Source organism: Ammospiza caudacuta, chromosome 1, assembly GCF_027887145.1.
Source record: "Ammospiza caudacuta isolate bAmmCau1 chromosome 1, bAmmCau1.pri, whole genome shotgun sequence".
In the NCBI taxonomy this organism is placed as follows: Eukaryota; Metazoa; Chordata; class Aves; order Passeriformes; family Passerellidae; genus Ammospiza; species Ammospiza caudacuta.
Window position 1 is genome coordinate 44,808,179 of NC_080593.1, and position 26,388 is coordinate 44,834,566.

General features: G+C 40.5%; 1 protein-coding gene across 6 annotated transcripts in view; it reads left to right on the forward strand.

The window, feature by feature from the left end:
* Positions 1 to 26,388, forward strand: part of FYCO1 (FYVE and coiled-coil domain autophagy adaptor 1) — a 45,876-nt gene that overhangs the window by 15,496 nt on the left and 3,992 nt on the right. For 2 of the 6 annotated variants that reach the window (XM_058817137.1, XM_058817146.1), the window contains exons 5-18: positions 366 to 472; positions 1,269 to 1,412; positions 2,141 to 2,234; positions 2,655 to 5,285; positions 6,082 to 6,174; positions 7,205 to 7,323; positions 8,219 to 8,386; positions 8,820 to 8,969; positions 10,403 to 10,608; positions 10,952 to 11,096; positions 19,840 to 19,923; positions 22,782 to 22,871; positions 24,554 to 24,764; positions 26,044 to 26,153. In XM_058817137.1, coding sequence (XP_058673120.1) covers positions 366 to 472; positions 1,269 to 1,412; positions 2,141 to 2,234; positions 2,655 to 5,285; positions 6,082 to 6,174; positions 7,205 to 7,323; positions 8,219 to 8,386; positions 8,820 to 8,969; positions 10,403 to 10,608; positions 10,952 to 11,096; positions 19,840 to 19,923; positions 22,782 to 22,871; positions 24,554 to 24,764; positions 26,044 to 26,153 — 4,352 coding nt within the window. The remainder of the gene's footprint in view (positions 1 to 365; positions 473 to 1,268; positions 1,413 to 2,140; positions 2,235 to 2,654; positions 5,286 to 6,081; positions 6,175 to 7,204; positions 7,324 to 8,218; positions 8,387 to 8,819; positions 8,970 to 10,402; positions 10,609 to 10,951; positions 11,097 to 19,839; positions 19,924 to 22,781; positions 22,872 to 24,553; positions 24,765 to 26,043; positions 26,154 to 26,388) is intronic. The other 4 variants (XM_058817155.1, XM_058817169.1, XM_058817163.1 and 1 more) reach the window with 4 other exon arrangements.

Genomic DNA, 26,388 nt, shown 5'->3' on the forward strand with positions numbered 1-26,388 from the left:
GGGCACATTGAGATTTGCCTTTTATTTTTAAGTGTTCTTAGCATAGTCTGTGGTCAGGTACTCTATATATTAGATGATTCATTGGTCCTGTGGTGCCTTTTATATTACTATAAAGTGAACAATAGCCAGCTGTAGAAACAAATTCATCATTCTGAAAAGATTCCACCCAATGACAGACTTAGGAAAAGGTGTTTCTCAGTGGCAGCTCTTACTGGCTTCCTGTACAACTTTTTCCTTTTCAACTTTTTGCTTTACAGTGGCTTATTGTGAGTATTTTTGTGCTGCTTTGTAGGCTGTTCTGGCCATGTCTCTACATGATCACAAATGATATTTAACTTTCTTTTCTTGTGGTTTCTCCCTTCAAGCTACGAACCTCTCTTGGAAAAGGAAGAGCATTTATTCGTTATTCCCTGGTTCACCAAAGGCTAGCAGACACCTTGCAGCAATGTTTTATGAACACCAAAGTGACCAGGTGAATGGCAAAGCACTTTTAAACTAATGGGTGTTTGCTCAGTGTGATCAAGCAACATCACCTTACTGAAAGAAATTGAAACACTTCCAGTTGTTTGGCTTAGAGAGCTGGTAATAGGATATGAGGGATCATAGACCTTTTGGCCTGGGTCACTGGTTCATTCCTATCTTGGGCTTGTAAAGATTGAAAGTTATTACAGCTTAATATATGTGGAGTGGGTTGTGCTGAGGCTTCTGTACGTCAGTTTCAAAGGTCATGTATTTGTAAGTATTGAAGATCCTGGGTTTGATGGACTATTCATCATGAGAGAGGAATAATTTGGATGTGTTGCACAAAGCCCAGAAAGTATTTACATATAATAGTTGTATTTGGTTGGAGGGGCACTGCTAGGGCTTTAAGAAAAAGCCAGCTATTTTCACGATGTATTTTTCTCTGGATGCTGCTTCTGTTCCTTATTTTTGATGTATTAAATGTATGCTTTAGTTACTGTGTGATTATCCAGTGTATTGCAAATATTTTTTATTGTCAGTGATTTGCCCATGCACTTGAGGAAAAAACATTTTGTGCAGGGATTCCTTTAAAGATGTGGAATTAATTAAACTTGTTTCATTTCATTGACATTGAAAGGATAGAATATTGTTTGGTGGGTCTAATTGTTTTCATTTGTGTTTAAAATACTGTATCATAGTTTTTCTGTGGTGGAGTAAATAATGATGTAGGGAGTTTTATGTAAGAGAAACTGCTGCTTCTCTTTTGCCTATGAATGAGTATTACTTCTCTTTTGTTTGTTTTCAAGTGACTGGTACTATGCAAGAAGTCCATTTCTGAATTCCAAAATGAGTTCTGACATTGTGGGTCAACTCTATGAGCTCACTGATGTTCAGTTTGACTTGGCATCAAGAGGCTATGATTTAGATGCTGCTTGGCCAGCATTTGCCAGGTAAGGTGGAGCCACAACGTGATTTTGTATTTACAAGGCCATAAAACACCTGCTTGCTAAAGAATCTGTAAAAGCTCCTGCTTTTGTGGGTAGGAACACTTGTGTTTGAGCAGGTATATGCTTTTTCCATGACGAAATTGTCCTGTTTGTCCTTCAGTATAGTGAGAACCAGGGATCAGAGATGGTGCTCTGTAATATGGCACTTCAGTAGCTGCAGTTTTGGCCCAAATCCCAAGCTATTCTCATCTATACACGCACAAGAAGAAATCTTCTTAGCTTCCTCTGTTTCAAGAGCTGAGACGTGTAGTGACTGCACAGCCAAGCCGTGTGCTTCACTTGCAGCCACGGTGATCCCACCTACAAGTGGAGGATAACAAGACTACCAGGTCTGGTCCAGAGCCATTTGTATCCATGGGGGTTTCCGAGGGCCCTTTGCTGCCATCCTCTGGTTGAGCCGCCACCACACAGCGATGCAATTCCTTAGAGCAAGGCTGCATTGGTTCTTGTGGATGAGGGAAGTTACAGCTGCCAGCCCCATCACCTTTTATAGATGCCTCGGATATCCCTATCTTAATTTTCATCAACTTCAGTGGTTGCTGGCTGAGACTGCAGGGGCAGTTATATCCTTTTTTATGTTGTAGTTACCCCTAGATCAATCTTACATATACAAGTAGAAAGATACATATATATGTGCTTAGACTTACCTTAGATATTATTTCTCTGAACAGGAGGACTCTGTCCTCACTTGGATCTTCAGCATTTTTATGGAAGCCCCCAAGTCGCAGTTCCAGCATGAGCAGTTTAGTGAGCAATTATTTGCAGGTAAGCAAATTGCAAATAAATGTTTATATGTCATGGTAGGTCCTTTGTTGACATAGTTTCAGAAAACTTTTATGATGGTTATGAGTCTTATAATCTAAACAGCAAAAAGCATTTTAATTAAAAGTAAAGGGAAGCATTTTAATTAAAAGTAAAGGGAATTGTCAGCTGCTTCAACTTAACATGCAAATCTTGTAAAAGAAAGAAATATGTTCATAAGACTACCTGCAGACAGGCATATTTTCATTTATCTTTTGAGAAAACAAGCCCCATTTCCTACAAGTTGATATCTTGTAGTGCTATGAAGGCAACACATAATGTCACTGTACATTAAGAACCTGAACTTGCTTTCATTTGAACACACCATTTGAATGAATGTTTAATGCTGCTAAACTTTCTGATTTTTCCCTTCTGTTCATTTAGGCACAAGAGTTTCCTTCCAGCCCTGATGTGAATAACTCACTAAATGTTGAACACCTTGAGGGCTACGAAGAGATGCGTTTAGAACTTGACCAGGCTGAGCTGAGGCAGAGGGAACTTCAAGATCGTATTCACCAGCTAGAAATGGAAAACCAGGAGCTCCAGGCAGCTGTCAGCCTTCAAAAGGAACAAGTACAGGTAGAAAAGGAGAAGAGCAATAACTACAGTGAGGAGAACTCCCGGCTGACAAAGATGATCACAGAGTTACAGAAGCAGTGTGAGGTCTCACACTCCACTCAGAGCACTGTGCATGACCTGCAGAAGTGCCTACAGTCACTGGAACTGAGTGCAGCGGAGCAGCTGAAGGAACACTCAACAAAGGTGGAGCAGCTTTTGACCAGCAAGGAAGATTGTGCCTCAAAATTGCAGGTTTCAAATCAGGAGCTGGAGACCTCTAGGGCTTTGATTGCTGTGAAGGATCTGTGTATTGATGAGCTCAAAGCCAAGCTGAGTTCCACAGAACAGAAGAACCTCAACCTCCTTGCAAAAGTTGATGCTGCCTTGGATGAAAAGGGACAGCAAGCCACAGCCCAGTATGACTCTGCCCTACAAATACGGGCACTGTTAGAGAAGCTTCAGGAGATGGAAAAGGAAAAGGCAGATATGCAAAGACTCAATGCTGAACATGCATCTCAGCTGAAAGCAGCAAGGGAGGAGCTGCTGCTGAAAGAACAGGCACAGAAGGAACTGGAATCCAGATACAGTAGCCTCTCTGCTAACTCCAAAGAAGAGAGTGAAAAGCTGACTGGGAGCCTGGAGACAGTGGCAAAGGAAAGGGATGCACTTCAGGAGGCCCTGACTCTGAAAGGAAAGGAGATGGCTGAGCTTCAGACCCAGGTAATGGGGTCGCTGGCTCACGTGGGTTCACTGGAAAAAAATCTTGAGGAAGCCAGGAAGGAAAAAGAAAAACTTGAGGAGGAGTATGGTAGGAGAGAAGGAGCACTGAAGCAGGAAGTCCAGTCACAAGCAGAGCAACTTGAACTACAGGAGGGTCGCTTAACAAAGGTGAGTCAGACTGTGTGTAGCCTTCAGGAGCAAAACCAGAAACTCATGTCTGAGAAGGAGCATCTCAGGCAGAAAGTCAAGGAGCTGGAGGAGCAGATGGAGCAGCAAAACTCTGCAGTGAGTGAATTGGATGAGGAGAGCAGGAAACTGAAAGCAGAGAATGAAAATTTGCAGCAGTCTAAGAAGAAGATGGAAGAGAAGCTGAAAAATCTGGAAGCTTCTAAAGCTTCCCTAGAAGCCGATGTAGCCAAGTTGAGAGCCTCTGAGAAACAACTTCAGAGTGAGATAGATGATGCCCTGGTGTCAGTTGATGAAAAAGAGAAGAAACTCCGGAGTGAGAACAAACAGCTGGATGAAGACTTGCAGAATGCCAGGAGGCAAAGCCAAATTCTAGAGGAGAGGCTGGAGGCTCTGCACTCAGAATATGAAGAACTAAAGCAAAGAGAAGAGACCTCCAAGGAGTCTTATGCTTCACTTGAAGCACAGCTGAAGAGTGCCAAACAGCATAATTTACAAATGGAAAAAAGCTTGGACACCTTGAAGGAAAGCGAAGAGTGTCTCCAGTCGCAGCTCACACAGAAGGAAGTAGAACTGCAGGGCATGGAGAGCCAATGTCAGCAGCTAAGAGCAGAAGCTGAAAGACACAAGAAGAAAGCAGAGACTCTTGAGACAGAAAAGCTCAGTGTTGAAAAGACATGCCTTCATCAGACAAAACTTATAGAATCTCTCACATCAGAAAAGGAATCAGTGGAAAAACAGCAACTACAGCAGGCAGCGTCCCTGGAGAAGGAGGCAAAAGAGCTGGCCTTCAGACTGACCATGAGTGAAGAGCAGCTGGAGGTCAACAGAGGTGAAGTGTCCAGGCTGCAGGCAGAAGTCCTGGATCTGCGAGTCAAGCTTCAGCAGGCCACTGATGAGAAAGAGAGGATGAGAGGTGAGCTGGCAGTCACTGAGACTGTCTTGAGTGAGCAGAAGACGCTTGTCCAGCAGCTGAAAGAGCAGAGTGAGTCTCTCAACAGAAGTCATGTGCAAGAACTGGTGGAATGTAAAGAAAGGGAAGAAAAGCTGAAAAAAGAGCAGGAGAGAACAGCCCATCAAAAAGCTGAGCTGGAAAGTAATTTGATGAACCTAAAGGAAGAGCTGTCTAAGGTTAAGCGGTATTTGGAAAATGCTAGAGTGGAAAACGAAGAAAATAAAGATCTCCTGCACAGGACCAATACTGATATGGCTGAACTTGGCATTCAGATTTGTGCCTTGACCTCTGAAAAAGTGGATGCAGAAGAGCAGTTGGCCCAGGCCACGGAAAGGTTCAAAGAACTGGAAGAACAGGCAGCAGAGCAACAGCAGAAGCTGAAGCTTGACGTCTCTAATCTCAGAGAGGAGAACAAGAGCCTGCAAGAGAAATTAGAGGAGGCTCAAATGTGTGCCGCAGCTGTCCCAAGTCTGCAATTGCAGCTGGAGACAATAAAGAAACAGGCACAGAGTTTCCAAGAGACCAGCCAAGAAGAGCTGTCTGCAATAAAATTTCAAATGAGCACAGAAATTCTAAATTATCAGACAAAATTCAAGGTAAATTAATGTAATTATTATAGCTGAGGGAGCTGCTTTGCCATCTGCTACAGCAATTACTGCATGAAATCCTGAGGTTTGTGTGGGTCAGGCTCTGAGACTAACTGCAACCTGCCTTAGCCTGGGAATCTGAAAATATCTCTGTGCTCATGACCTAAGCCTATCTAAAGTAAAAGAGTGATGATTTCTTACACTGGCGGTGAAGGTGGCATCTTCTGTCCCTCTGGTCACAGCTGTGGTTGTTTCCATTTTGGTAGGAACATTTCAAGACCTGTTCCTCACACCTATAACACTGCTTCTTCTAAGAACTGATTTTGACGAAAAGAAACTTAGACACTGAGACCAGTTGCTTTTGTGTTTAATTCCTTCATGTATTTTTGCTTTCAGCTGCTCAAGGTAGCAGCTGGGAAGATCAAGTGTTGCTTCCAAAAAGCATGAGTCAGCCCTGTGTATATGAAACCGCACGCCTCAAGGCTGAAGATTTCATTTCATTGCTTTGCCATTCTGATAAATTGTCTAAGATTGGTGGTTGATCAGAGGCTTATGCCACTGCATGGGTTTGACCTTCTTTTTGTTGAGATTTGCAACAGCCAATGCAAAGTAACAGTAAAGCACAGTCAGTGTGCCACGACAAAGTGAGTTTGCTTGATTCTGAGAGTGTCTTTTAGCTGTCTTTCATGAGCCAGTGGCACTGCATTTATCCCATGCATGGCAGTAAAGCGCTCATAATTCACAGCTGTAGGTGAAGGGGTGGCTGCTGGAGGATTATTAACTACTGCCTCAATCTCTCTGCCAGGCTGTCAGTGAGGAGTGTGGGAAAGTAAGAGAGCAACTTGAGGAGCAGAAGCGACAACAGTATGCAGCAGAGGAAGAGATTACAGAGTTACAAGTAGGTGCTTGATCTGAATTAAAACCAGAGGTGTTTGTGTCAGCAGGCATTAGTGTTACAACTGGGAAGGTGAGCAGTATTTCTGATGACTGGCTGTGAGTCTGAGAATGCCCCTGTATAAATACAGGTGCTGCAGACAAAATACTGGGCAGCTGACAGCCACTGAAGCAGAGATTATGAAAAGCATGATATCACTTAGGATTTGTCCTGCCTTGAAAGCTGGTCAGGTTTTATGTAAGACCTGGCTGTGCGTTCTCTTCCTAAATGGAGGTGTGTGTTTAAGATGTGTTTTTCTTAGGCCCTGCATTCCCATACAGCCACATGTGTAGATCCATCTATTTGCAGGCTGCAAAAAGCACTGAATCAGAGAATTAATGTAGCTGAGAAATGACCCAGCCAGAAAAAAACAGAATTTTTGCAATAAGTTTATCAAGTGGTTGGGTTAGAAGGGTCATACTGAGTTGTAAAGAATCCAGAAAGAAGAAATTTAAGATTACTGGATGTGACCTTGCCTGCTAGGAGAAATACGTCCCTTTAGATGCAATTAGCTATGTGCCCTGAGGACTCCAAATTTGGCAGACTTCTCTGGAGAGTCTAGCTGTGAAAGAAGTTGGGTTGTTTTTGATTGTCCTTCATATTCAATATGGCTTTTAATAAACAACATTTTCCTCCTATTTAATTTTTTCTTTTGAAGCTTTTAGGTGGTGAAAAAGCTTTCAGGGTGTATTCTTTTACCATTATTTTTGAGAGATTTTTCTTGATAAGGAGGCAAAACTTCAACTGACACAGACTAACAAGAATTACAGGCTTAACACTGTGTCACTTTAGCGTGTATCCCTTATTCAGTGTGACAGAAGTAATCAGTCACTAGTACACAACTAATTACTGCCTGCTTATACAATAATATCTTAATTGGTCATTTGGCTGTAACTGATTCTTTTAAAACATTGTTAGCTGTCTTGGTAATTGTCCTATGCATGGTAAAATCTTGTTTTTCTATGTAAGGAAATACTGTAATTCATTTTACTAGGCTGCAAACACGAATTTGTGTAGAAAGTTGGATGAAGCTAGAGAGCAACTGTCAGAATCAGAATCTGCTCGGCTGCAGAAGGAAGAGGAAATGACTTCTCTTAGAGAACTCTTGGAAAGGTGAGAGTTTGGATTCTTTACAGAAGCTATTCATTTGTAGGCCAAGCAAGAGGACAATAATCAAAACATGTTGAAAATCACCATGGTTTGTGAAGTACCATATGTCACAGGGTTTATATAGAACAAAGAGCTCATGGGCGCTGGCAGGGAATATCAGATTGACACTTCACATAAGAAACATGCAAATTATACAGCACACGTGATGCACGGCTTAGTTTTTACTGTATTGTTAATTTAGCTGATATAAATTAATGAGAGACATTTTTATAACCTCTTTTTATCTTACAGGTTAAGCACAAAATTAATACTGGGGTTCTTTGTGAGAAATGCAAAATTTGTACTTTTGGACAGTTTCTTTTGTCTCTCCTCTTTGCAAAGTTTCAGGGAATCAGTAAGAATTATCTGAATGGGACCACATCCTGCATGTCTTTGTCAGGTTTCTTATCAGCTTTAATCAATCTAACTCAGGATGTGTTTTCAAAGTCTGTAATGTGGGCCTATGTGGTGTGGATAATCTGGCAGTCAGAAATAGATCTTCATGGGTGTGTGGGCTCACACAGAATCTAACAGGTTAACCAAAGCCTATGTATTTTTATACATTTGTGCTGATATCATATGTATTATCTCTAGTTGATACCATCAGAAGCTTTACTATAAGCAGGGCATCCAAGAAATTGCTGGTTGCTGGCTGTGTTCACTAGGTAATGGATCTATGTGCATTTTCAGTGATGCGGAAAACTGGGGAGATTCTGCCTAGCTCTAAAAAATATGCAAACTGAGAAAAATTTCACTGAAACTACCAGTTTATCGGGGTGGAAGAGCCCTTCCTTCCACAGGGAAGACTTGAATTTATGTGAGCTAAAAATGATTAATAATTGCCTTTGTGTTTGATCAGAATCCAAAAAGAAGCTGATGAAGCAAAAGAGAAGATCCTGGATTACACTGAGAAGCTCAGCAAGGTGGCAGCAGATAAAGATAGCAGTGACCAGAAGTTATTTGCTGAGCTGGATGACCTGACAAGAACAAAGCAGTTCCTTGAAGAACGTTTGATAGAGCTTATCAGGTTGGCATCAAAATGAACAGCAAGCAGAAATTAAAATCCTTGCTTAGGATGTTCAGGGATTCTGCTTAGGTCATCCAGGCTTATATTCCCAAATTGAAGATACAAGTGAAGGCCAAAATCATTAGCAGTTGAAATTTTGCATTTCCATTATATAGTCAAAAAATGTAACACTCAATAATATCTCCTTAATTTCCTATCTGTTTTGAAATAATAGGTAGTTCTCTGCATGGAAAGTGTTCTTCTCCCTATTTTTGCAGAAGCTTCAGTAGGTTTTTTGATCTATCTTTATGTCTGAAAGCTTCTCAGAATTTTAGGAGCAAAGGAATTTTTACTGTGAAGCTTTCACCAGCATTCCAGTTGAGGTTGGTTAGCAATAAACCAACACTGTGACAACTTCTATGTGTTTTTCTTTCTTTTAACTGTGTCACTGCAGAGATAAGGATGCTTTGTGGCAAAAGTCTGATGCTTTGGAGTTCCAGCAGAAGCTTAGTGCAGAGCAGAGGTGGCAGGGGGACACAGAAGTTAATCACTGTCTGGACTGCCAGAGAGAGTTCTCGTGGATGGTGCGCCGACACCACTGCAGGTCAGTTGTTGAACTGTATTGCACTGTTCCAAAGTAAAACTCAGTATGGTTGTCTGTGTGGAGGAAATATTTCTTGATGTTCACAGTTCAGTGATCAAAATTGTTGATACATGACATTTTAGAGGCTGAAAGAACACATGTGCTTATGAGGGTATAAGACATTATTGGAAAGATCCCTTGACATGTATTAAGACAAAGATCTGGATGCAACTCTGACTTGGGGAGTCTGTTAGTTTCTCATTTCTGGAAACAAAGATAATCAAACCCTGTATAGTGTGTTTCTTTGAAGGACTGCTCTGCACTGCTCTGTTCTTCTCCACACAATATTCACTAGGATGGCTTTGCTACTGTGGTGGAAGTATTCCAGAACATGTTTCAACATGCTGTACAATTATAAATTTGTTTACTTACACTAGGTTTGTTCAGAGCTAATCAACTATTGCAGAGTTATCTTTTTTTTTTGTAAGTGGATATTAAATTATTTCCCCTACAGTTAGTGTTAGTTATCCAATCTAGATTTATTAAAAAGTATTTAAATGGATACATTTCAGGGTCCTAGTGATATGTTTGGTTTGGTTCTTTACTGTTCCTTAGCCTCATGACCTGATTTGTCATGTAAGGAAAGAAGGAAGCACTAGAACTGTTTCCATTTCACGTGAATGTAAACAACATTCCAGAGGAATTAGTGAATGGTGAAGTCATTTTGAGTAACAGCTTCCAAATTACTCATTTCTGCAAAGGTCTCTGAAAGCTGCTTGTGTCTTCACCCAGTAATGATTTAAATGATTAAGAAAAACAAAACCATTAAAATTTCCTGAGTAGCAGTCATCCCTGTTGGGTGCTTTAATTCATAAAAATCTCAACATTAAAAAGTAGTTGACAAGTTTAATACTGCGAGACTTCAAACTGGACAGGGCGGGAGGAATGAATGTATACATATGTGTCCAATACTGGATTTTTTTCCTTTCTGAAGGGAAGAGGGTCATTATGAAGCAGAGACATACAGATGTGTTTTTAAAGTCCTTATAATCAAATCAAGTTTTGTTCTACCTGTCTGTGAGATTTGACCTGTGTATTATTAAGTTAATTTTCTTCTTACATACTTAATATAAATATAATTTGTTTGCATTGTGTATTTGTGAACATTTGATTGTTTTATATTTTTATATTTATTTTTTGTATTTTTAGTTTTTTCTGTTTTATCTGTTTGTTAAGGTAGCAAAGAATGAATGTGAATTTCTATCCTGTGCTTGTCAAGAAGACTATTTCACTTCAGGAAGGAGTGTGGTCTGTTATGAGTTCTGCCAATAGGTGTAGCTTTCATGCTTTTGCAGAAAACAAGACCATTATGAGAGAGCCCCAACCTCTGTCATGGAGATATGTTCTGGCTGTGTGTGGTATTTTTCTAACACCTGGTTTTGAATCATTTCTAGAATGTGTGGCCGCATTTTCTGCTACTACTGCTGCAACAACTACATGGTGACAAAGCTTGGTGGAAAAAAGGAGCGTTGCTGCAGAGCTTGCTTTAACAAGCCTAGAGTCATTGTGGACAGTGCAGATGACTCTGGATCCAGTGCCAACCAGGAAGGATCACCAGCTTCATTGGAATCGCCTGTGTCACCATCTGAGAGGGCTTTTGGTTAGTTTATTGTTTGCATGCTGTGGAGAAATAAGTGCTGTTCTTTGACAGTCTCCAAAAAACCACATGCTCACCTCCTGCTCCAGTGACCTGCAGGAGGTCATGGAGAGTTTTCAGGATGGGACTGACCCTGTCTTTGAATTTAATGGATATTGATAGAAACATTTATGTATGAAATGAGTGTCAGTCAGACCAAGATTTTCCATTAATTCTAATAGTTATCTAATGCTTCTGTAAATGAAGAGGAATGGCCCAGGCTTGCCCCTTAAGGGTTTTGCTCGTTTGTTTTCCAGACAACCAGCTAAGAGTGTTCATGTTTCTTCTCATGTTTTTTATGGCACAGTTGCAAGTGAAGCCTCTAAACCACCAGATGATGCAGCTTTTGATATAATCACTGATGAGGAGCTGTGCCAAGTACAGGAATCAGACTCTCTCCACAATGAAAGTCAGATAGAAAGAGACTCTCTGGATCAAAGTGTGACAGATCTGTGAGTAAACACTGCTTCTCAAAGAGGGGACTCCTTGGGATTTGTTTAGAATGTTCTTCTTTTTCTCCCATTCAGTGAGAATAGTCAACCTCTATGTAAAGTGAAGATCTCTGCTCCCAGGCCACATGTTCAGTAGAACAACACAAGATCATTTTGGTCTATTTTCACAGCCAGCATTCAATCTAGTAAATCTAAACCACTCCATGCTCTCTCTCCACCTGCTTCACCACAACACAGGGGAGTAGTCCCAGCTCTGTGCTGTCATCAGGCCAGCTGTCACCATTAAAGTCTGCGTTCAGGCTCTCTGTGTCTGTAGACTTCCTTACTACCTTAGAGATGACAGCTTACAGAAAAGAACAATTGTGTAGCTACATCTGGCACAAGTTTGTTCTTTTCTTTTTGAAGAAAATGGGAGTGAGTGCAGATTTCAGTAATGTTTTAATATATAATTCAACCTAAATACCAATGAAAAGGATTTAAGGCCATCTGAATGTCCAAATACTTGGTTTGCAAATGACATTGTAGTATTATAGTTTAATTTGTATCTTTATTTATTTATTATGTTTAATTTGTACAGTTTAGGCAAAATATTGTTTTACTATTGTTCAAATATTTTCAAATGTTTTACAAAAATTCTGTTCTTTAAAATATATTGTCTTTTGAGAAGAAAAAACAAAAAGAGAAATTTCACCTAAATTGTGTACTTGCTTTGCTTCCAAGCAGAAAAATAGACAGGATAAATATAAATGCTGAAGTGAAAATAGTCACAGAGTAAATAGTCTGCTGCTGAGAAAGCAGACCTAGACTCTTTTACACCCAACAGACACATTTCCGGTATAAACCACAATGACTTGCAGTTTGGGTTGAAGACAAACAGTACAGACTTGTTTATTTGGTAAAAAGACTTTTCAAAATTCTACCTATTTGTTTCTTGGTAAATACCTTAAATGTGTTCTTCCTAGTTTGTAGACAGTTAACACTGACTGTGTATTCCTGCTTATCATGTGCTGGAATGAACTGAGCTTCACAGTGCCCTTGTGAATTTAGTGTTTTGCAAAAGGACAGTTTTTGGTGGGGAATTTTTGTTTGTTTTGTGAAGAAAAAAGTGAAGTGTACTACTTCTTTTAATTCATGCTATCTGCAGGAGGTATGTTACAGGTGAGTTAGCTCTGGAGAAAACAACCAGGAAAAGAGAAATAAGTGTGGGTCACCATTTGTTTTAATTTGACATTGGTCTAAATTCATCTTGTCTGACAAAGTATTCAGGCAGGAAGGAAGGATTGTCACTAACAAGAGGCTACTATTCTTGAAGAGCACCCATGGAACAACTTACTTGCACTACATAAACTTTTAGAGGTTGTCCAGCTTCTCTTGTCAGATTATAAGCAGGAGAGCCAGGAAATAGTGCTTTATCCTCTGTTGCTTTTTGTTAGCAGTTTCATGAGCAGGTGGATGAGTCCTACTGTGGCTGTACTTTGAACCTGAGACATTCTTTGCAGAGAACACAAATGACACCTGCCCTTTCCCATGGCACCTGTAATGTTTGGAAGGCTCAGGGTCACTAGCCTGAGCAGTGGAGAGGAGAATGGCCTTCTTGCATTGCAGATGACTTGTTGATTGTGGGTTTGTGTTATGGGAGAGATCTAGAAACTGATACGTGAGTCAGATGATGGTGTGGTGCTGGTGGTGCATGTTAAAGAAAAACAGCAGGGCACAGTGCTGACTGTGACAGCACACAGGTCTTCTCACTTGATTCTGTGGTGAAGAGTACATGTGTACCCAGAGCTTGAGTGTCACTTAGCACAGGAAGGAGCAGGAAGTGCAGCATGAGATAGTTGGGTTGTTTGTGAGTAAATGTGCCAGAGCCACTGTATTGTCTGCTGACCCTCTGTCCTGTCTTGGACAGCAGCCCTTGAGACATGTACTCAGAATTTTCCACTGTGTTTTCTCCCACAGTTCAAGGGCCTGCCGTTTAGTGACTTTCTGAGCTACTGGTTTGATTGCTGCAGAATTGTTGGCTGTACTGAGCTGACCACCTTGAACTTGGTGTAGACTTATCATCTTTATTCTTTCTCTTTCTAAAGAGTCTAGCTAAATGTGGCCTGATTTCTAGGTGGAAACTTCACATAGTCTCCACTGGCATTCCAATAATGTTCTCTTTTCATTAAATTGAATATTTGGAGTAGAATTTGCTTAGATATAGTGTCTGGGGAACACACAAAGATCCAAGACTGTGGTTGCTAGATGCATGTCTGAGGAAGGCATACAAAAAGTCAGTTTTCAGGCTAAACTTCTTTATTGAGATCTGCTGAAAATAATCCAAGCTATTTTGGTTTTGCCAGAGATTTGAACCAGCTGGTGGAGCTTTAAAAATGAAGGAGATGAGCAGCCAGGAGAGGGAAGAGAAGGGAGGCTTTCTGTCCAAGTAGAAGATCTGCAACTGACATGCTCTGCTGACAAAGTTTCTTAGGATCTCTCTCTGGCTGACAGCAGAGATTCTCACACTGACCATACCTAGAATACTAGGTGTGAGTCCTTGCTGGACTAAAAATGCAAGCTGGTCCTCAAAGCAGTGAATTATCTTAAAGGACATTCCTGTTCCTATTTGTCCCCTTTTTGGTGCCTACTGTATATTTACTCTATTTTTCACTTGGTGTCTTAGCCCTGCCACTGTTGTTCTTTCCTTGAAGTGACATGACACAATTACAACAAAATTATTTCATTACAGCAAATCTTGAGAGTGTGCCTTTATTGGTATAGGTCAGTTGAGAATCAATTAAAACTCACATCAGTCATCAGCTGCAGAGGTATGTGGCAGAATAAGAGAGATGACTATACCAACATAACTCTGACTGACCTTGAAGTAGCTATTTCCTAAAGGTTAGGATTAAGCAGCAGTTACTTCAGCCTTTCAGGTTTGTTATTTGTGTTTGGACCAACCTGATCAAAATCTTGAATGTGAGGGGCTGAGATTAATTGTGCAATTGTGATACATCCTGCTACTTCAAGGCTCATGGGTTTTCTTTTGAAGTGTTGTATTTTTGAACTCTTATTTCTAAAGCATTCACATATGCAAATTGTGTTCTAAAACCAAGGGCCCCAGGATAAACCAGTGCACTGTGTTTCCATTTTTATGTTTTGTAGGCATAACATGCCTGTAGTAGATGTTGCAGCAGCAAAATCAAGATCACAGACAGCAGAAGACTGAAGAAAACCCCAAATTTGCCACTAGCCTGGTACAGGAACAAAGAGTTTATTCACACCTTGGTAGTGGTAGAAAGAACATCTCAGCCTGTCTGCACAGTAGCTGCTTTGGTTTGGATTGTTTTTTTCTTGATGACTCATAACACTCTTGGCTGGCTTAATTACAGCTCACGTGGCCGGGCAGGGTGCGGTGTGGCCGAAAGGGGGAAGTGAATGTGCTCTGAAGAGTGCCCTGCCCCACGCAGAAGCAGCCAGGAGGGAGAGGGGACAGCAGCACCTCTTGCCACCCTATGCTGGCAAAGCCTGCATTGCAGCTGTGTGTTGAGATGGCACCTTTACACATGCAGTCACACCACATTGCTTCATAGCTTTGTTTTTAAGGATATTTCACTTGGGAGAAACAAGAGATTGTGTAGTGAGGAAAGGATTGCCTAAGGAGCTGTTTCCTAAAGGGAAAAGTGGTGAGATGGGCACGTTGCTGCCAAAAAGGGTCAGGTACCTCTGAGCTGCAGTGCTCTGATAGGAAGGCCTGGGTATTAATGGGGAGTAAAGGAACATCCAGGCAGTGTGGTTTTTGCAAGAATGGTTTGAAGCAGTTAAAATTGGTATTTCAAAGCTGTAATGCAGCTTTGACCCTTTGGGCCAGACCCAACCCTGCCTTTATTGCAAGCAGTCCACAGCTGTATAAAGTCCTCCCTTTGCTCCTCTGCAACATCTCTTCTTTCTTTTCCCTGTTCCAGTCTCCACACCTGCTCTATTACTTAGTGCAAGAGCTTTTGCACACTTTTCTTTCCCCTGCACATATTTTTCCCTCCAATTTGGAAGTGAAAAGACTGGAGGTGGAAAGGGAGAACTGGTGGAACAAGGTTGGAAAACAACCAAGAAATCAGCAGTTTCATGAGAAGGGAACCAAGGTGCCAGGAAAAACAGACTGGAAGGATATCATGATGCAAAGAATGTGTGGGGAATCAGGGTGCGAGAGTTTGCATCTACAGAAACACTGCTCAGTGTTGGAGCCCATGTGTGTGTGATATGATATTCCTGCTGTTCACAAGGGCCCTGGTAATCTGGCAACATGAGGTCTGTTATCAGATATAAGATACAAAGATGTGTATAGGACATTCAGACTGTGAACCTGATAGCAGGTGAAAATGCTGCTTTATTACAGAAATTTTAGATGAACACTAAAGGATTTTGTGTACAGACCTTGTCCTACATGGAAAAAAAACCCTAAAACATCCAAAAAACCTCAGCATGAAGATTGAAACATATATTTTTAAAATTCAGGAATTCTCATTAAATGAATGGGCTGAAGATATTACATAAAATATGTAATATATTTGAAACAACTCATAAAAGCTTTCAATAAAATAAACACCATTCATAGAAAACCAGCAGGCCAGAGGTTTGGGAGGTTTGGGAAATTTAAATTACCTTTATGAAAAGTGGAATTTTATCTCATTGGTTTTTATACTTTTTGAAGATCTTCTGCACTGTTAACTCAGTTACCAGCTTGGACTGGAAAAGCAGGAAGCAATGAAGTATCATGATGAAAATAGGTTGGTTCTAAGCTGATCACAGTGTTTTTACTAATGGTATTTCCTCTTTCACTCAGACTGCCTACATCAGTATTTGCAAACAAAACAAACAGAAAAAAGAAGCTGAAAAAGAGTTTCCAGATTTTCTAGGCAGTTTTATAGTGGGTACATGTTTGTGGCATCTGCACTCTATGAAGCAGTAAAAGATTTAGAATCTTCCTCTGCAGTGGTTTGCCACTGTTGAGCTGTAACTTGCCATTTGGCACATCTTGATTTTTTAATAACTTTGTGTTAGTGCTTCCTGTTTTTCATACCCTTGAAGAAATAGAGGGTTAAGACAGGCATAAAAATAAGCAAGAGCTTTTGTTATGGTAATTGCATATTCAAGGCTGCTGTTCAATTTAAAGCTCCAGTCTGTGATTTTTATCAATCTGAAGAAAGTATAGGGTATCTGGGTAAAAATAAAGAGGACAAGTAGAGACATTTTTTTTTACATTTGTTCTTTTTAAGACTTCTAGCACACAGTAAGGTTTTAGTAATTAGTGAGTAGCAGATGATCATGGCTAGCATGGGAATAAAATAAGCAAGAGTCACTTGGATCACTTCAAGAGCCAGTTCTGTGCGACAGTTTGGGTATTCTTCCTGACATACTGCCTTATCAAAATTAACACCTCCCAAAAAACAAAGTGTGGTGCAGCAAATGCTTGTGAGATCAAGACAGAGATTAATTTGCCCCATATCATTTGTTTGGTTTGACACATGTGCTTTGGTGGCAAAAGTAACAGCAATAAGCTGGTCAAAGGTGATAGACATTAGAGTTAACATTGAAGTGTATACAAGTCCCATGACATGCCACAGTGCCTGAAATTCACTCTTGAGCAGCAGAGTATGCCCAGAGGGCTGCATCCAAAGCAAAATGCAGTCAGCTATAGCCAGGTTCAGCAAAAGTACTGTCAGTTTCTGTCAGTGTCTTCAGTTTCATGTAGAAACTTAGTATGACAAAGGTCAGTGCCTTTCCTGCTAGGCCAAGGATGAAAACAACAAAATACATATTTGGCAGGAAGACTCTTACTAATATGAAAATTCTCATTTCTGTTTTTATAGGGGTCAGTGATGGAGAAGTTATTATAAAAGTTAGCACTATCTGTAGTTGCCATGTTGCCTTTTTTTTAAAGGCAGCCTGGAAGGAGACATATTGGTTTTTTTACTCAGCAAATAATTAAATCTTAATGCATCCAGGAGACAGACAAAATCCTAAGTGCTAACAGATAAGAATTGTAGTAAAGCATCCATGACAGACAAAAGCAAATCTATTTATTTGCTGAAGAGGATTGTCTTGACAGTCAAGACCCAAGCACAACAGCTGGTGGATTTGAACACATCATCTGTTACCAGATTTATATTGATGGGGATTCAAAAACATACTCAGAAGACAATTACAAAGAGGCTTCTGAAAACAGTATAAGGATTAGGCTTTCTAATACATCCATGATTTAGTGCTTGGATTGAGGTTTCTGGGGAAACCCATGAGAGAAATAAAATTTGTTTTGCCAAATTTACCATTTAGGCTCAGGTTGCAGACTCTGAGCATCAGAGTTGTTTGGCTTGGGTTGGACCTGTCCCAAAAGGCAGGGTTTGAGTCTCAACGAGTACTTCAGAACCTGTGTTTCAGTTAAGCCTCATCTTGTTCTTCAGATGTCAGTCACATCATCACATGGCAGCATTTCTTCCTTTCCCCATTTCAAGTGACTTACTGAAACATGGAGGATTTTTGTTAATGCACTACATTTGTATTACTCTCAGAGGAAGGGGTGACCAATCCTCTGTCAGCCCCTACCATCACATTCCCTCTCAAGGGTCGATGGGGTTTTGCACTGTCAGCTCTCCAAAGAGAGGCTTAACCCCTTAAGCCTCTCCTCAATTTAATTGCAGTCAGGGCTGTTGCCAGCACACAAAAATAACAGCCCTAAGACTACTGATCTTTGCAAGCTGTTTACCTGGTAAATTAAGTGTTTTGTAAGATAGGTTTATTGGCTTTTTAAAGATTTAGCCCAAAAGCTAAATGCCCTCTCTTTTGAGCTACAAAAACCATGTTTCTGTGAGATTAATCCTACTACAAGATATTACTCAGCATAAGATTAGCAGAACTCACCTCTGATTCAAGATTGCCTGAAAGGTCTCACCCAGTGAGTTCTAAAGTACAGCAGTTTGAGTGTCCCTTGGTTCTGCAAGAGAGGGAATCTCTATTAAGAGAAGCAAGCCCATTCAGGCAGATCTTTGTAGCAGCCTGTGCTACCATAGCTGGAGTGCTTCTGGGACTCTGATTTGTAGAGCAGTGAGCTTGTATCTCTGGCTGCTTGAGTTTGGTACCTGCAAATGCATATAAAGAAAAACAGCACCAAATTTGTCTTACTTCTGCAGCATCATTATTGAAAGAACACTACTGACACAAGAAATGTAAGGGCTGTGTAATGCCTTTTAAAAACTGAGTTCTCCCTTGTGCTTCATTGCATGTGATAGAAATTTCTCTGCCTCTAAGAAACCAACTGGGAGCAAGGTGCTAAATATTCACAAACTGTTCCTGTCAAACAGGGGAGCAATATATTGTGATAACCACCTGCTTTTATCAGTCATTTTGAGATGCAGAATAAGGTATGAGGATGACACAGCAGTGGCTAAACTGTCTGGTGACATCTGGGTTGTATGGATTTATCCCCTATAGGGAGTGGGCTGAGAGAGTAGCTGTTACTCCTGGATGGGTCAGTCTGAAGAACATTTGATTGTAGAGCTGTGAAGGACCTTGGGTGCAGAAACTACCCTGGCTGCAGGGAACCTGCAGGCTCGGGGATGGAGCAGCCTCTGTGGAGCTACAGGCTGGGCAGGAAGGGTTGGGCAGGAGCTCTGCTGAAAGGACATGGGGCTCCTGGTGGATACTGGTGTAAACTCAGGCCAGAAACTGCTTTTGCTAAATCTCTCCTGCCTCAGTTTCCCTTAACAGCCTCTAAAGAACTGTGTGAAAAGAAAACTCAAAGGTATCTTAACTAGTGTTACCCACAGAGGTGGCTGGAGCCTTGGTGATCTACAGGCTGCAGTATTTGGGCTATACTGGCAGCAGCTTGTCAGTATTTTTAGTGTTGATTTCCAGTCGTCTGTTTGCTGCCTCCTGCTGGGAGGAAAGCACCCTGGTAATCCCTAATTGCTTGTTCTGAACATTTTACAAATGCAGTGTTTGAAAGCTATCTTCATCTCATGGCCTTTGCCAAACATCTTCCCTATCACAATAAAAAGCAAAACAAAACAAAACCAATTAAGAAATAAAAAATATTTTGTGTGTTGTCACTCAGAGCACAGAAAGGTTCCTTTGTCATGATTGTTTCCCTAGCTTGCTTTCTGTGTATAGTTTCTTGTCTTGAAGATAGAGTGTGTCCAGTTTTAAGGCTGGGGAGTCCTTTTCTATTGTTTGTTGGTTGTTTTTCTTTGTTTCATACAGAATGTGGCATAGCTAAGTCATAGATACTTTTTTGAGAAATAGCTGGGATTTCATTTATAGCAGTAAGCATCTCACCCATTGCAGACAGTGATGGATCTTCATGTCCATCCATCCGTTTCTGTGTAGTTTTGCAATTGTCTGTGTGATGCTTTCCCATCTCAACATGTGCCAGGGTTTGCCCTTAACACTTCCATCCCTTTCCCACCCATACACCTTCATGAAAGACACGGTCTTGCACCCTGTTAAAAACTCAGTGAGCTCTGTATCCCCGTTGCTCCATCCCAAATCATTCCTCTTTTGTTGCCCATGTCAAGGACTGTCTGTGGTATCCTTTCTTCTGATCCCTTGCTGTCATCTTTCTATTTTTACTGTTCTCTGATGGGTTGGAGAGGAAGGCTAATAACTAAGTTAGGGTGCCTGGGGTGGGTTTGACCTGCTAGATAACAGCAGGCCCAGGGAATCATTGGTGCACTTCAGCATAATGCCTTTGATTGTTTCTTTGCATTTTCAGATGTGTTTGCTGGGCTAAGCAGCTGTTAGGGGCTCTGTACAGCCTCCAGTCTCCGTTTCAGGTTTCTGCCTTTCACACAATTCGGTAAGACTCTCCCCTGGATGACAGAAGTTCTCTCCAGAAATCACTGCACTGCTGAGAGGCAGATGGCTTCTGGGATTTCACTGCTCAGCCACATGAAGCCAACACCTCTGACATGTAGCTACAGCTGTCACAGCTCAGGTGTTTGTGAAAACAGAAAATTGCTGAGTCTAGATTTGAACAATCTTTTTTCAAGTTTTAATTCTAAAAGTGGCTTCTAACTTTTAACTCCCCAAGCCATTTATGATGTTGGCCACAGTATTTTTAGTATAATTTGTAAGAAATGTTATCCCTGTATAAGAACAGGCACAGTGGACAAGGCTTAGGGAACTTAGGGACAGTGACCAACAGCAGGTGCCTGAGGAATTGCATAAGAACAAGACCAGCATGAAGCAATAATTCTTCAAAAGGCTATATCAGCTTCCAACAATCTGTGTCTAGAGGCTTTGCTGAGTCAGAGCTGTTCTCTTCTTGCTGTAGTGTCTTTTCCATGTTTCACTTCTTTCTGCTTTTAGTCCCACTTCATTTTACTTTTAAAAAGAAGTGAAAGAATACAGACTGTTTAAATAGATACACCAGAGGCTGCATATTCATAATCTGGGGACCTGGCAAACTGTAGGAACATCCTTTGTGCTAACACAAAAGGTGAATGGGTCATGCAAGAATAAATTCTCTTGTCAATGGAAAAATGCTCCAGTTGAATCATGATACTGTTTCTTATAGCCTACCAGACCTTAGTTTAGACTGTTAGACTCAGTGAGATGTCATAAAAAGAAGGAGGATTTTCTTTGTGATTATAGGCACTTTGGTTTAATACACAAATCAGGAGACTTAGCACTCCCTTAGCCTTAGATGTGTGGTGAATGTATTGGGTTGGTAGAGCCAAGTGGTAAGGTGGCCATGTAACCACCTAACCATGTACTGGGTTGAAGCAGGAATAAGGAAAATCATGTATTAGAGGAGAACATGAACATATATTGGTCCTGTGATTTAATTTACATTTTAGGTTTCCAAATAAAAGATGAAATTAATGGACTAAATCAAGAGCTGTAATGGCATTGTGTCGTAAATCATAGAGTTTGACACTTCTGAATTGTGTAGTTGCCTGTAATTGTGTAGTTCTCTTGCTCTGTGTGAATTCAAGGCTGTGAAATAAAAGCTGTGTAGCTAACCTGGTGGGATGGGAGACTTACATGGATCACAGCATGAAGCTGGTTGCTGTTCCCACTGTGCAAGCAAAATGTATGTGTAGGTTTACAAGCTATAGTTCAGTTTTCTAGTTTGTTGGTTTGAGGTTTTTTTCAGAATCAGTTTTCTTATCTGGTTGTATAAAGACAGTTAACAAGAAGTTATTTGTATCAGTAAGTATTTGCACAGATATTGTACTAACCTTTATGGACCAACACCTAGTAAGTACTTCATGCCTACATTCCTTGTGTCCGGGTACAGCTCAGGTTTTGGCACTTAATTACAGCTTTGAGTCTCCCATGCACATCCCAGCTGTCACTTCAGGGTATTAACAGTACTGGTGTGACTGAAGAAGTCAAGAGTTACTCAAGAGACTGCAAAAATAAAAGAACAGGAATATCAAGATAACGGTTCAGGAAATGTGTAAACAGTGGGTGCAGTTTAATTTGCAGTCATAACAGTGAATTCGTCCTGTTTCCAAACCATAATGTCACTGCACTAAAATGGTATGTGATTGCGTGTTGTTGACACAGTATATTCAGATGCTGCTCATCACCACCTGAAGGAGATATTTTCTCATGCTCTTCTTCTCAGCAATGCTGCTTGTAGAGCTATATCCCACTGGATTTAAAAGAAAATGCTAAACTGTGCATTAGTTTTGGGAATTGGTCAACAGCAAGTATGGCCGTTATGCTCTCTAGGAGCATTACTGCACTTGATGGTTCAGAAGCACATATGGTATTAACATTTTATTAGATTCCCCTGGATTTGGAAGGAACCAACCATCTGGTTCCCTATAAATAAGAATCCTTGGAAATTTTCTGGGAACAAGAGCTTAATTTTCTCAAACTGCTGGAATGCAGAGAAACAAAACAAGAATCAGTCAGAGAAGCTCTAACTTACTTGGAAACTATCAGTGTTTGTTTCCTGACTCTCAGACTCATCCTTCTCTCTGTGTCCAGCCCTGTAATTCATACCTGGGGCTAGTCCAGTGCTAGTCCCGAGCATACACCTTTTTTGAGGTAAGGAGTGGATAGAAGGTTCTTCCCTCTGTTTCACTACTCACTGGGACACATCATGGTGTGGAGGAAACATCCTGCTTTGTTATCTTGTAAAGTATCTTTGGTGTATTTGTGTTTGAATCATGCAGTACTTTTTGTAGGAAAAGAAGACACATGGTAGCAATTCTACAGCAATAGAATATGTTTTGTGTACATTGTCAGAATAAGGAACTGGATAATATGTCTGTAAAACACCTCCCAGATTAAATCCAGGGAGACGTCTTATCCTTTTGCAAGCTTTGTTTGAGGGACCAGTGCAGACTGTTTTGCTTGTGTCTGCCCCTCAACCTGCCAGAGAATCTTCAAAACCTGTCATCATCTCAATAAGAAATTTATGTTATGATTGCAGAAAAGATTTTCTGGATGTATATATATATATTCCTCTTAGCTCATGAAACGAGGATGAAAACAGTTTTACGTTTGTGCAGTGATGAGCAGAAGGGGGCTGCGGTTTTGCCCAGTTTTGTCACTGGAATGGGCCAACTAAGAATCCTAGAATTTGGTATCAGGACTATCAAAACATTTCTATTTTGGGAAGGCATCAGCATGCAGATTGTATTTGATTACATACTACTCAGAGAATCATGGTTTTTCTTCTTTTCCTTGTTCTAGAAACAGCACTTCTTCAACTTTCGATGAATCTGAAGACTGGCAAGTTGCTCAAGATGCTGAGATATGCTTGTTGAAGTCAGGAGAAATTATGTAAGCAGAACAATTTCATTGCTATAGGTGAAAGCCTAAATGCTGAGCTCAGATACCAGCTATGTGAGCACAAGCCTTGCAGGCTCCTGGAAGAGCTGCTCACTTGTGTCCCATGGTAGAGTTTGGTCTGAGGAGGATGAGAGGGTGTAACTCAACCACACAGAGCAGCATCAATGAGCCAGGTCCTCTCTCTTCAGTCCCTGTGCAACAGTCCCAGTGAAATAAAAAGGAAAGTTGTAGGTCCACATCACATGAGAAAACATTTCCTATTTTTATTACAGGAATTGCTGTCAACACGAAGGGAGTTTAGAGAAAGGGCTGTGCAGTTCTAACAGTCTCTGAAAGAAACTGCAAGGGCAAGTCAGGGAATGCAGCTCTAATTGGACCTTTGCCAAAGGGAGGGAGTTCATGGCCTTTTGGAGCATGTATCTGTTATTTATTGATGGCCTCCCAGAATCTGTTTTGCCCGCTCTGGTTGATACATGCCATTGCATAAAATTTCATCTAAGCCTCAACTCAAGCTCTGTGTTTGCACAATTCTCTGCAGGTGTCCTGCTCTGAAATTCCTAATTACATGCACTAGTGATACAGCATGTCTTGCACAGACAAGAATAGAATCCAATATGGGGAGATGCACATGACTTAGAGAAATTCACCTTTGCTCACTGTCCCCTTAAACCCAGCTTTGAAATTTTGCCTTAGTTATGGGAAAGGTTTTAAACTTGTGCCTGAAGGAGATAAATCAGTCCATGTTTCTACCTTGTTGCGGCTGTTCAGAGATCCAGGTAAATGAAGCAGTAACTAGAATCATAGCTGGGCTGTAAGGCAAAACCAAGAATAACATTTAGTTTATTAAAATCAAAGGTCACCTGAGACATGGCAGGACTGTGGTTTACTCTGATCTCATTGATTTGCAAACAGTTTATTTGGCCTGAAGAGTGACAGATGATACTAGGTATCATCATTATTAGGTAAGGTAATGTAGGTGAGATCCCACAGATCTTAGAAATTACAGGTTTCCCCTGAAGAAAGTAACCAGTGTTCTCCTGCTTCAGGGCCTCACTGATCACAGAGTTAAACAGATACCAGAATGAAATCAGCTTATCTAATGCTGTAGGACTCTGCATCATCTAGATGCTAAGAATTTCCTTTTTAACTGGAAGTATTTTGAGTCCGTTTTTTTGCAGCTTGGTTGGGTAAAAGAGACCCAAATGTGTTAAGTGTTTCAGAATAGAAGTGCTGTTCACATTTCATCCACCTGTCCCCTCTGTAATCCTGATCCCTCCTGTTTCCTGTGCAAATTTTTATATTCAACTAGGAAGGTGAAGAAACCAGGTCACTTACTTTTTTGTTTAAAAAGAACAGTAGAGGGCAGCACTCCTTTCTTACCTGTAGTAACTCTAAAAAGCTGTATTCCAGCACTGGTTTTCTTCAGTTGAAAAGAAATAAATAAGTGAAAAAAATACACTTGTGCCAGAGCAGTGAGGGTTCTTAATATCAATCAGCTTTTTTGTAGTTTTTTCCTTCATCTGAGGCTGAATTTTCATGCATTTTCCGGATGTGTCCCAAATACACTGTGGAGTCTACCTGAAATAGACAGAAAATAAAAATCAATGATTAGTGGTTTTGTCTGAGTAAGTGGATTGGATCTCTTCAAGTAATCATATGTTTCTCCCTCACAGGATGAAATTACCCCTTACAGTAGAAGAGATCATGAATTTTGGAGAAAGCAACAGAGAGCTGTTCATCAAATCCAGCACCTACAGTATCATTCCCATCACTGTTACAGAGATGGGACTAACAATCAGTTGGATCTTCTCATCAGACCCCAAAAGCATATCCTTCAGTGTTGTCTACCAAGAGGCCGACGACACGCCGCTGGATCAGTGCAAAGTAAGGCCTTTGTCTCCTTACTGCCTCAGAGGTTGTACTGCTCCACACTCATCCAGCCTACAGGAATTGACAAGTATTGCTAGGAGATCTTCACCAGAATGCCATTTGCTAATGCATTAAGGATTTGTTTCTCCAGTTAAGCTGCAGCTCTGCTAAAGGCAAAGCTACATCTTTAATGTTGCCTGCAGAAGTTGAGTCGAAAAGCCCTGTAGCTTCTGTTGGTTGCATCTGAAATTCACCCAGTATTATTAAGCAAAATTAAACATCCAAATCTGCAAGATCCTTTTTTGTTTCTCAATTTCACTTAGTTGGTAAACTCTTTAAGGCTGGTTTTGCCAGACACTTGAGAAAAAGCCACAGGGAAACAGTTTCATTTCTTGGTTTACCTACATTTCTTACAATGAAGCATATACTTAAATGCCTGGATGGTGTGCAAAATCTCATTGCCAGTGCCCAAGGTACCCAGTTTTATATGTGCTGTCCATATTTCATGAGGATTACAGATTAAGTGAATCTATTTTACTCAGCTATTTGCAAGTTTTGCTGAAGACAAGGCGGCTGTTTAATTCACCATGGTAAGGTAAACTCTATGGCTGTGATTTACTGGGGGAATAAGACATTTATATAGCTTGTGTTAATTCACTGCACAGCTATTAACTCCATATAAAATATCTCTTTTTTTTAATCTGAAAGCTGAATGAAGTGTGAATGCTGCTTTTGTCTTGATATATTTCTTTGGTTAAACTTTGTGTTGTATAGGGTCATCCTTGATCTATGTCAGCTGCTCTTCTGACAGCTGTGCTAGGGTTTTACAGCCAGACTCACATAGAATCACAGATGCAAACATTTTTTGCTGTAAGCTCATATAAAAAATCAGGATTTGCTGAGAAAGCTGATTTTATAACACAGGGGGTATAAAAATATATAATAAAATATATATTTAGTGAAATCCTGCTTTTGGATATATGGATTTACTATACCACTTGATTAAGTTATTAAAGTTTAGATTAATATTTACAAGTTCAGGAATTTATCCTATCTCTAAAGCAGAGATTAATAGCTATAGGTTAGTGCTGTAAAGATACAATCCAAGGAAAACACATGTCTCACTGTGAGATTTTAGTTTGTGGGAATTCTTAATGCTAATCAGAGTAATTAGTTTTACAGGCACAGATGCACTTTGGGAGTTTCAAGGTGGCTGCAATCATGGCTTTCTGAAAGAAAATGCCAATTTATAGGGCAAAGAGCAAACTTCATTTTGATTTGTATTGAATTCCAGGTTCTTATCCCTATGACTCGCTGCAACTCTCATAAGGAAACTATCAGAGGACAGGTGAAAGTCAGAAACGCTGGAATCTACACCCTGATATTTGACAACACATTCTCTAGGTAGGTCCTAGAAAGGCATAAAAGGTGAAATAAGCTTGGTTTTACAGCTGTGGAACTGATCAGATGTACCATTATTCTGCCATCCAGAAGTAAATATAAGAAAATTTTCCTTGCTTGCCAAGAGGTCTTCAAGACTGAATTTTGGTTCTTGTTCTTGCTTGGGTTTTTTTTTCTACCCCCACACCAGAATTACGTTCTTCTTTCTGAACCTCTGGGAGGGTTAACAGAAGTAAGC